The sequence below is a fragment of the Frankliniella occidentalis genome, unplaced genomic scaffold (genome assembly GCF_000697945.3).
Source record: "Frankliniella occidentalis isolate FOCC.00 unplaced genomic scaffold, Focc_3.1 Scaffold283, whole genome shotgun sequence".
Taxonomy (NCBI): domain Eukaryota; kingdom Metazoa; phylum Arthropoda; class Insecta; order Thysanoptera; family Thripidae; genus Frankliniella; species Frankliniella occidentalis.
Window position 1 is genome coordinate 86,373 of NW_026267409.1, and position 10,941 is coordinate 97,313.

The window sequence follows — 10,941 nt, forward strand, 5'->3', positions numbered from 1 at the left end:
GGGGGGTTACAATTAAATACCATAAAGTTGACAAAAAAACTGCCGGTCATAACCTGAGCTATTAGAGCAACTGAGATTTTTGAAAATTGAGTACATACTGGTCACCACAATAAAGTGGAAAATGCAGACAAGAAAGACAATCTTGGTGAAACCACTGACGGCATTGTTGACATTGTAGCATTTGCATGTACCAATCTCCAGGTTTCCCACAGTAACAATACTGTTGAGAATCATTCACTCTGTGTGAATCATCCCAAACCAAGGACTGAAGCTGTGAAAAGTAAAGAGTAGAAAAATTAAGAAATAAAATAGGGAGAAAGGGAACAATTAACAATAACTACTCATTTGTTGAAAATTCTTAGTTTGTACTTACTGCATAAGAGAAGGAACGAACAGGCTTCCTGATTGGAGCTACTGCAAACTCTGTGGGTATAGTTGGTGCAGTTGCTAGCATAAGAGATGTGCCATGGGATTCAGACCCTAAAGTGGTAGCATTATTTATAACTGTAAGCTGTGTGTCCAATGGGGTTGATGACGTCTGCTCAGTGCTAGACTGAGCAGATGCTAGGCTAAGACGAGCACGCTTTTTCTTTAAACTTTTGTTTCCACATCGTATACATAGCCATTTGGCAGCTGACACACCATCAGGGAGACTCAACTGAAAAAACAATGGAAAACATTAAGTGGCATAGAACAACCAAAAGCATGATAAGTGTTTATTAAAAATATTTAAAACAGCTACCTCTAAACATGACCTGTGATAACCACGGCCACACTTTGGGCATCGAGCAACATTTTGATCTATTTTTTTACATATAACACACAGAATTTCTTCGGGGTCATCTTTCACCCGCTGCAGCTCATTTAAATGGGCCCAGCATTCTTTGTTATCTAAAAAGCGCAACAAGCACTTTTCAGTGGGTCTATCAATCTGGAGAATTATTTCAAGAGATTATCAATTTGCAGCAAAATTGTTAATATACAACCAAAATTATTCAAATAACACCCAATATTACCTGGACAATGGTGCCCATGAAAAATTGACCAGTATGATTCCGGTCAACAAGAACATCTTCTCCTTCAACAAACATGGATGTGGTGCTATCTGGAGCCGCTGGGGCTTCCTCAGTGACTGACTGTCAGAACAAAAACCTCTTGATTATTTTATAACTCCAACAACAGAAATATTTAAGTTACACAACATATTAACAAAAGATATAATGTTAAGAAAAAAAGACTTCTTCTGATATCCTAGCATTTAACGGTCACAACAATCTGAACAGTTTTAGACTGCACTGTTCAAGAATTTGGTTTAGTTACAAGTACCTTCAGACAACCAAACAACAAAAAACTTTGATCTGATGGTCATTACCTCTTTTAAGGGCTCCTGTATATCTACAAAGTGGTCAAGCACAGTCTTTGACAGCCGTTCAAGAAGTACATAACAACACTGAGTAGTTCTGGGCATGTTCATACAGACGGCTATGTTGATGTGGTCCTACGGTAGCCTATGTCATTCAAATTGCTATATTGTATTTCTGCATCTGAAAATGAATTAGTAACATCTCTCTATCTAGATATGGCCATTTGGTGTAGAAAATTTTAATGAAATTCTTATGACATCACATTAAAAATGAATTAATTTTTATTGACTAATTTTCAAATGTAACAGATAACTCATTCAACAAATAAAAAATAATTAAAAGTTCTGTGAAAATATGCAATTTTGTGTCTAAAGCAAATGAAATATCTCAAAGGGCAGAATTATTGTTTTAAAAGATAAAAATGTGAATGTGATGCTCAACACAAGAAGTGCATAGAATTCTAATGGATCTATCCCCTCCACAGTATGTAGAAAACATTGGCAAACAAAGCGGAAATAAAATAAGCATATTCATTTTCAACAAAGCAAACAGAAAAAATAATGCCAAAAAATCAAAGGACTTATGATGAGATATGGCCTGGTGATAGTTTCAGATTTTGTCGTTTTTCAAAACAAATACATTTTCCCACTTGAGCTACTTCAAAGTGACAAATCCCAGACATGCAGACATACAAGTAACAATTTGAATGATTCCAAAACACAACCATCAGTGTGCATGCAATCCAAGTATGAATCAATGAAAATTGAATGACATGGAATGAGTAATGTTATGGTTGATATCAGGTGATTCTTTCTGGGTTTCTACTCCTAGGGACTTGGTACTGGAAGGCATAGGCTAAATTGTTTGAGCCCCCTAAGCAAAGAGGAAATTCTGACTTGTTTGAAGGTATCCTTCACTTTTAGTGTATGCTTGTAAGAATCTCCTTGAGTATACTTTAAAAGTCTAAAGTTGCCTATTGCTAATTGCTTTTAGTAAGACCTGAGCTCACCTTTAAATAAAAGACGTTTCTTGTGTCAGCCATTGCAGGCTGCTTCAAACAACTGAGGTGCACATGCACCTACAGCATTTTCCAGGTATCTATCCATATAGCCCCGAATACATTGCAAGCAGGTGACAAATCCGATCGCAGCTGAAATAGATACGAGACCATGACAACAAATTTTAAATGTTAAAGATACATCATGCTCAGAAATGTCCCTAACCGGAAAGACTAGTCACCCCTATGATCACATGAAAGGAAACAATTTTTGGGAGATGAACATATGTACACAGCAACAAAAATGGGTCCACAAGTATGCAACAATTACTCCACCAAACAAAACCAATACCAAGAAAGCCACAAATTCACAGTTCACATTGACCAATTTAAAATGCAACTGAAATCACATAAAGCAGCTCATTGAGGAAGAATTACAACAAATATTAAAGCCAGAACCTCAGTTCAAAGGGTTGCTGAGTACCAACAACTTTTCAAAGGTAATTATATCGTTTTAAGTACACAATAAGTAGGAAGTTGGAATGAACGCATGAAAACTAGTTGAGATCTCTCCATTAAAATTTCAGTTTGGGAGAGGTGAAAACTCTAGGGTGAGGGGTCCTTGGCGCTAACCTCTCTGCGGTTATTGTGAATGTTTACCAAATTTGGATAGAAAAGTTACGGAGCTTTTTTTACCTGCAAGCCCACTTCAGGCAACCTCAATGCGGGCCGAAGAATCCTCTTCTCTTTAATGCTGATGATCATTCTACCATAAAACAGCCTTCTTTACCTTTCTTGACATAATATCGAAGAAAGGGGGTTGGATCCGCCGGGAGATCGAAACAAGAAGGGAGGGCTTGGACGGATTCACAAGGAAAAAACTACGAGAAAGGGGTCTCAAACCACGTAAAACTAATGAAGTTAAAAGAAAATGGGAAACAAGAAGTTATCTAAATGTCCATTTGAATGAACCACAGTCCAGTAGTTAATTGGCAGCTCAAATGTAATTCTGGAGGTGAACGATCGCACCCGATCGCACTACAACTAACAACCAACCGCACACACACACAAACACACACACAACAGTCATACACATACACACACATGCGCACGCATGCACAACACCTCAGCGAAAATCGTAAAATATAAAGAAAAAATTAACGACATTACCCCCACAATTGAGAAGATGAAATCAGTATACTGTCGACCCTGTATTTCTACAGTAGGTAGAATTGTTAAACTAAACTACCCTTCTCCTACTGTTCAATATATTTAAATTCCAAATCATGAATTCAATGACATTTGAAATATGGTAGTGGTAGCATTTGGTAAGCAGTGAGAGAGCACCGCGAAGATTTAAAAGTAATTTATTGTAGCCACCTTTTTTTTGGTGGACTTTAATGGTTCTCGCGGATGAATTTACTCAAAACTGTAGAAACTACAAGAACAACATGGTTTTGCCCATACTGGAACGTTGTAGTTGTAGTTTTCTAAAAATTCAAATCAGAAATAACTTAATCATTCGTAAATTCTTCATTATAGCCTCGTAGCAGAGTTCCAGGTGGTATCGATGTTGTGTTTATGCCCCCCCCCCTCCCCCCAATGTGAATATATTTTTGCTTTCAAGTGCGGTAGGCGGGAGGCAGCCGAATTGTGCTGTAATGTTTTTATTTGTATTTAGTTAGTTTTAGAAAAATTTCACTGGTTGTAGGACTTATCCATTTAATGCAACATGTCAGAGGAAACTGAAATTCAAGATCCTGCTGTTAAGAAAGCGCGACTAGTGGATGAAGCTGGTCAAAGTGAAGATGTAAGTGAAGGAATAATACTTTTGTTTATCACACGTCTTTTTCAAAGTCAATTTATATTCCTTAATATAATTAAATTTGTCATTTATCTTTCAGGAAACAAACTTTGAATTTGAAACTCTGCTTCGTCTCAAACCAAAGTCATCTGTTGTCAAGGATTGCCCAGAGTCTCACATAGAAACAAATCCTGAAACTGTGCTTTTATTCGAACCTAATCCATCTACTGTCATGGATATGCCAGAGTCTCTCATGGAAATTAACCCCGAACTTGCGCCTCTTAATAAGGAACCAAACTCATCAGTTGTTGATTCCCAAGTGTCTCATGTGGAGACGAATCCTACAACTGCGCTCCTTAATGAACCAACTTCTACAGCTGTCGTGGATACCTCAGTATCTGGAGTGTCTCACGTGGGAACAAATCCCGAAACTGTACTTTTAATTGAACCAAATTTGGCTGCTGTCACAAATATCTCAGTGCCTCACATTGAAATTCCCACTTCAGCACTTCTCACCACAGGTATGCGTAAACTTCATTGTATTCTGCCTGCAGACTGGATTTGCTCTGCTGACTCAACAGGCTTCTCCATTTGCTTTTTAAATCTAGGAGCCATTAAGATTATTCAAAGACAAATTTTTGTTTCATTTTCGGGTGAAGCAAAAGCATATGTTCACTGCAGTCCATGCCCCATGCTAGATGAAATCTTTAGTTTTGTACACAACCCTGTAAAGTTTTGCAGAGAATCCATAGATGAATTTTGTAAGAGTATTATGTCATTGATAGAAATTGTTTTACAGCATAGGGTGTGTATTGGAGTGAACAGTAAAAAATATCGGGACAAGTGGCCAACCATACCAAAGTCGTACATTGATTTAAATCCGTATTTAGAAACAAGTTATGAGAAAACTCTCAGATCTTCTAAATGTTCAAAACTCATAACCAATGAGAGTGAGGAACCTCGGTGTGACTCCTGTTCAAAACTTAAGAAGTATGTTAAAAAACATGTAGTACCTGTAGAGACTCCATCCCTGCAATAATTTTGTTTGGCAGAGCTACTAAAGTAATTATGATATGTATATACATGTCAAAATTCAATGCAAGTTTATTGTCAGGCGCCTATAAGGTAGGCAGTAATCTTTACATAATGTCATTTCAAACTTCAATTATACGCTCACCACAATATGCTAATAATATCATCATAAAATTTAATTACATTTTATTTACACTGAGAGTTAGCTTGGTAAGAAAGATGAATGGAGCACTACAAGCTACTTTTGTGATCAGGTTGATATGCAATGAAAATATTTTGATATCAAGAAGTTAAGAAAAACTAGTTTGCAATGCTCCGTGCTGTCATTTGATACGCAATACCCAGTGTCTTAAATATATAATTCTTTGCTTAACAGGCTATCTGTAAAATTACCGCTTGCATGAAGCTTATTGTCTGATATTTATGGTAATGTCAATGTATTGTCTTAATAATACAGCCTTAACTGAACAAAATGGAAGTTCTTTGATATAAGAAAGTTCAAGTCCAAAGTCTATGAAATTGAATATCCTGACCCTAAGAATACGTTACTTTGTTAAAAGAACATTGGATGAACAGTCACTGATACATTCATAATATGATATTATTGAAAATCACAGATAGAGGAAGCATTTTTGGGATTCTAATCCTGGACCTGAGAGCAAAATACTGATACAAAGTAAATAGCTGTAGCCGCAGATGGTAAATTTCTTTGTTTCAATCATTATTTTCTTTATCATTATAGAAGCCCATACTCAATGGGCTTAAGTTGGTCATAAACTTCTACTTTCTGTCCTCTCAGCATGGACTCGATTTAGATGTCGTTTCAGATCAGCATTTCGAGTAAAGCTCTGATTACAAAAGTTACAATGGTACGGCTTTACCCCACTATGGGTACTGATATGAGTTTTTAAATGAGTCTTTTGAGTGAAGCTAAGTCCACAAGTTTCACACTGAAATGGCTTTTCTCCTAGATGAATTCTACTATGTTGTTGCAAGTTACTTTTCTTCAAAAATCTCTGCCCACAATCCACACATACTAATGGCTTATCGCCAGAGTGAATCTTAAGATGTTTACTGAAATTATCACTTGCTGAGAAGCTCTTGGTGCACACTGTGCAAAAGTATGGTCTTTCACCAGTGTGTATGCGAGTATGTTTGTGCAAATCTCCAGCAGAAATAAATGATTTGCCACAAAGCTTACACAGAAAAGCTTTACCTTCCTGATGTGATCTTTGGTGTTTGCATAAATCACTTTTTAATACATATATCTTTTCACATTCAGAACACTGATAACGCTCTTCTGTATGTACTTTTTGGTGCTTCATAAGGTCACTGAGCCAAGTGTAGGATTTATCACATTTATCACACTTATGTTTAGTCTTACAGTCAGTCAATGCATTCACATTTGACTCAGAATTACCTACTGCAGTGATTTGTAGAAAATCATCACTTGAGGACAAGAGTGATTGATCGTTGTTGTGGCTCTCAGAGAAAGGTGAAACAGGCACCACTTGAGTGGTGTTGTCTGTACTACAATTTAAGTCATTTGGAACAGCACTTCTCCACAGCTCACTTACAATTGAGTCTATTTCTTCGACTGCTGCCTTCACATCTTGTGATAGTGTGGGAGACAGTGGTGATGGTGGAAGTGCTGTTGTATTTGTGCTGGATTCTAACTCATTCAAGCTTGTTAGGGTTTGCGAGCGTGATTCCCAATCATTTTCCCCATCCCACACGTCAGGCCAAGGATGCTGCATATGCTGAGGTGCCCACAGGGACATCTCTATGGAGCTGCACCAGTCATTCATTTTCTTCGTATTGTCTTAATTTCCAACATACAAGCGTAGGCATCCAGGGAGATTTCTATAGAAGAAAATCGTGAGTTTCCGTACGCCTCACTTCACCGTCTGTAAACAAGTTTGAAGTTTGAGAGATATGACAAGGAGCATCCTTTTCGATGTGCGTCGAGGTTAGGTTGTTAAAAATTATTTGTTACCAAAACTCAAATTTGATAAAAACAAAATCAAATTATTAACTTGCCCTTAAAAATGGAATTAAAAATAATCGGGCACCGGAAGGAAACAAACTAATGCAACACCTTTGAATAAATAAAAACGAAAACTAAACCCTCCGGTGCCCGTATTGTCAAGTAGCTTTCTGCTGCTGCGTCTTCTGCTAGTTGTATCACGTGACACCCCCTCCCACCTGTTTGTCGATCAGAAAGGCGCAGGCGCGATGTTTCAAATAGGTTCGCCAATAGACCTGAAACCTGGGCGTAAGATTATCGTTGCTCATAAGCGACCCCGCAGCAAGGTGCTCGTCTAAAAAGGAATGTTTTGTTTATACTGTACCGCATGCAGGCTGGCTCACCACAGCGCCTTATGGCCCCGTGTGAGTATGCAACCCGTTCACACGCCTGCATAGGTACAGCATAAGCAAAACAAAGGAAGGGGTCTGTGGCGTGGCCCACCCTGTATGAATAATGCGCTAAAAGGTAACACATTTTTAACGCATGTAATGTGGATTACATTACATACTTGGCCCAAAGATCAAGAATGAAAGTAAACACTGAACCCCTACCCCATTCACTCCATTCATTTGACTGTTTCGGCGGCGGATCTGAAGGGGGGGTCCCGCCCGCGGGGGGTCAAGTCTTTCTCCGTGACGTCACCTCCATGCACACGCAGGTTGCCGCAGCCGCCGGCAGGTCTGGTCCTCTCCACTGCAATCGAGAGCGTGGCCGCCCGTGACGGGGCGGGCGAGCGCGGCGGCCGGCGGCGGCCCCGGGGCGCGCAGGTCTGAACCTGCTCGCCGCGGCGGGCCCGCGCGGGCCGGCCGCGTCGCTCCCAACGTGGCTCTTTCAAACCGCCATTCCTCCCCGACTGTGACCTCACCCGCCTCCAACTAACCCGCCGCGCCGGGGCTCGAGGGCTGTGGGGCTGCGCTGGGCGTGACTCGTACTGCCCGGTCCTGTCAGTGGTGTAGTCGGGTTCAGTTCCGCTCCATCCACGGCTCGCCGCAGTGCCGCTAGTAGTGCAGCCGCCGACGTGCAACGTGCAGCTGCAGCTCCCTGGCCGGACCATACGCCTCCTCCTGCCCCGTGACAGCACGACGAAGGACATCCCCAGGACGCGCCTCCAGGACTCAATCAGCTGAGCAGTTTGTCGCCAGCTGTCACTACGAATGCCTGCCGCCCCGCGACGACCCAGAGCGATCGGTACCGCCCCCTACCTCCTGCCTAACCAGCCCAACCATGCAGCCGCCTACCCGCGAGACTCCAGGACCATCGGGTAAGTTCCAGTCCAGGGAGCAGACAGCTGCTCACTCATTATTAAACAAATGAATTTCGCTCGTTTGTGTGTGTCAACTTTACAAAGGCGGTGTAGTATAGGAAACTTCCTTCACTAGACCACCAGACACCGGTTCCTAGAAAAGGGTATTTCGCTGCAAGATCATCGGAAACCAAAGAAGAACAGCATACTGCCCGATCTGTTTTACTCCAGAACGCTGATGACGTCGGTGTGTCAGTCAGCCAATGGAGGCGAATATGGAAACAGATCGAGCAGTCATGCTTTTCTTCTTTTAGGGTCCCGCTCCCGCGTTCTTGCAGCAGAAAACCGGAATACCCTATACCTGCCAACGACCTTAGCCCGAACCTATTTTCTACAAACCACAACCCTCCTGAAAATATTCCAGTCTGTGGTCGTGATAAAACCAGTGATCGATACCAGGTGGCTGATTAACCCCGCGCACTTCTGTAGTTAGACTGTACCGCACGCAGGAGTGCGGGCGGGGTTGCCTATCGCCCCTGTTCAGGGCGCGTGCGGTACAGTCTAACTACAGAAGGGCGCGGGGTTAATCAGCCACCTTGGTACAACGTGATATAACATTGCAGGGCAAGAGCGCCCCCCGCGAACACCCGTTTTGACTGGACCGCGGCGTCGTCCACCGCGAGCTGGTCAGTCGGTAGGGTAGTGAACGGGGTGAACGAGCTTATCCTATGCATTTGCGCCGTAACGGTGCCTGCGACCTCAACTGCAATATATCCAAACATCCCTCTAGGTGTGGGCACCCCTCCACGCTCCCAAAGACGAAGTGAAGAACAATGTGAAGAGCAAATAGACACAAACGTGCCCAACACTTGAATACAATAATGTATTATTTTGTACAAGTGTTAATATTATGTACATTTTATTAACGTTTTCATGCACGCATTTGGATAAAAAGAAGCCGTTTTTGGTCTGTTGTTCTTCACAATCGCTTCTGCTGAAAAGGTCTATCCCTTGAAAATTACACTTTAAATGATCCTTTCCGTTAGAATACCGTATTATTTTAAGTCCGTACTCCGTACTGTTTCGAACTCGCGTAGAGCGGCCGCTGTGATGTGGTTGTGGCCTTTTCCCTTTTCCCCCGTCGGGGAAGTCCAAATAGCGGATCCAGACCGATCCAGACCGGCCGCCGTAAGCCCGATCCCAACTCGCGCCCTACTCGCGGCAACTCGCCAACTCGGCTACTCGTTTTACACCTATTTTGGAAGTGGGGGACCCCTCAGTCCTTCTCACGCCTTTTGCCTATCTGAGAGCAGTCGTTTTGTCTAGGAATACCCCCCCTTCCTCCCCGATGAGTGCCAGGTTTTTAAAAAGTATTGATCAGGTGTTTTAATGTAAGCAAGTTTTTCCAAAAGCCACGTGGAAGTTTACACATTTATTGCGGCACGACCACTGTGTGGCCACGCTCCGATGTTATCATAATAGGCACAAAAAATGCCGCGCGCTTCAATGTGTAGTGAAAACCCACGCCGTGTAAAAGCTTAACGGAGAAAAGTACCCCAACTCTTGGATCTTAACTCGTCTCGATCCCGCAACTTGCACAAATGTGCGCAACAATCGCCCGTGCGCAGTCGTTGGGTAACTTGACTCGTCTAGAACCCGCAACTTGCACGAATGCGCGCAATCGCCCGTGTGCAGCCGCTGAGTCGGTAGCGCCCGGTGTGATGATGTGGCCCATCATTTCCTGAAAATGATGGCCGTGTCGTGAATCACACGTGTGTCACATGTGGAGATCCCACAGCCGTGGGCGACGAAAACGGGGAAAGGAAAAAGTATGGCCCATGGGGGGATCGAACCCACGACCTTCGCGTTATTAGCACGACGCTCTAACCAACTGAGCTAATGGGCCGGTTGAAGGCGGGGACCCCTGCGTGTAGTGTGGTTCGGTTCGGATCGACCGTGGGGCTCCCGGTGGTGGGGGAACGCGGTCACTGCGACTGCGCGGCGGGCGCCCGCGAGAGGCCAGTGGGGGGAGGGGGGGGGGCAAACGAATGAGATACGCATGGGGCCCTCCTCCGTCTCTCTCCCTCTCGCTCGCTGTGAATGAATACTTGGGAGAGAGAGAGATGGGAGGCTTTGAAAAACGCGGCTAGGCGAATGCAGCTGCTCGCAGCTGTATCCCGTTGAGAGCCAGCTGCGATAGAAATTCTGTATACTTCAGCCAACAGAAGGAGAATAGCGGGTAGAACACGTAAACGTTTACTGATTGATCGCGAGATTCCCGCCATTTGACCATCCCGGTAGTGGGGGTAAAGGCATGGGTTCGATCAATCTATTCTTTTCCCTTCATTGCTGGAGTACAAGAGTGGCTCATGGAAGATATCCAGTTAGCTCAATGGATGAACGGCTGTGCATGGTGTCGAATCCGCTATGTGCCCGTGTCGCGATGCATGATGCGAGTGGACTTACCAACGG

General features: G+C 43.0%; 3 protein-coding genes and 1 non-coding gene across 6 annotated transcripts in view; 1 reads left to right on the forward strand and 3 right to left on the reverse strand.

Annotated features, from left to right (window-relative positions):
* The window catches only part of LOC113204915 (uncharacterized), a 9,031-nt gene extending 5,568 nt beyond the window's left edge, over positions 1-3,463 (reverse strand). Inside the window, exons 1-7 of the mRNA XM_052273565.1 lie at positions 3,058-3,463; positions 1,373-1,544; positions 1,017-1,136; positions 743-931; positions 374-658; positions 72-271; positions 21-39 (exon numbers count right to left, since the gene is read on the reverse strand). Coding sequence (XP_052129525.1) covers positions 21-39; positions 72-271; positions 374-658; positions 743-931; positions 1,017-1,136; positions 1,373-1,474 — 915 coding nt within the window. The 5' untranslated portion in view covers positions 1,475-1,544; positions 3,058-3,463. The remainder of the gene's footprint in view (positions 1-20; positions 40-71; positions 272-373; positions 659-742; positions 932-1,016; positions 1,137-1,372; positions 1,545-3,057) is intronic.
* A 518-nt stretch (positions 3,464-3,981) lies between these two features.
* LOC113204911 (uncharacterized) lies at positions 3,982-5,670 on the forward strand. The gene is made up of 2 exons (XM_026420289.2): positions 3,982-4,171; positions 4,266-5,670. Exons 1-2 carry the CDS (start codon positions 4,094-4,096, stop codon positions 5,202-5,204), a joined length of 1,017 nt encoding a protein of 338 aa, XP_026276074.1. The 5' UTR covers positions 3,982-4,093; the 3' UTR covers positions 5,205-5,670.
* Positions 5,246-7,999, reverse strand: LOC113204910 (oocyte zinc finger protein XlCOF26-like). Of its 3 annotated transcripts, none has more exons than XM_026420287.2 (2): positions 7,869-7,999; positions 5,246-7,104 (listed from the first exon to the last, which is right to left on the reverse strand). In XM_026420287.2, exon 2 carries the CDS (start codon positions 7,003-7,005, stop codon positions 5,968-5,970), a length of 1,038 nt encoding a protein of 345 aa, XP_026276072.1. In that variant the 5' UTR covers positions 7,006-7,104; positions 7,869-7,999; the 3' UTR covers positions 5,246-5,967. The 3 variants fall into 3 exon arrangements, with proteins under 3 accessions (XP_026276072.1, XP_026276073.1, XP_052129528.1); XM_026420288.2 differs by having other exon boundaries at positions 7,778-7,910; XM_052273568.1 differs by lacking the exon at positions 7,869-7,999 and adding an exon at positions 7,238-7,715.
* A 2,302-nt stretch (positions 8,000-10,301) lies between these two features.
* Trnai-aau (transfer RNA isoleucine (anticodon AAU)) lies at positions 10,302-10,375 on the reverse strand. Its single transcript has one exon. It is a non-coding gene; the product is annotated as a tRNA-Ile (tRNA).
* Positions 10,376-10,941: the final 566 nt, after the last annotated feature.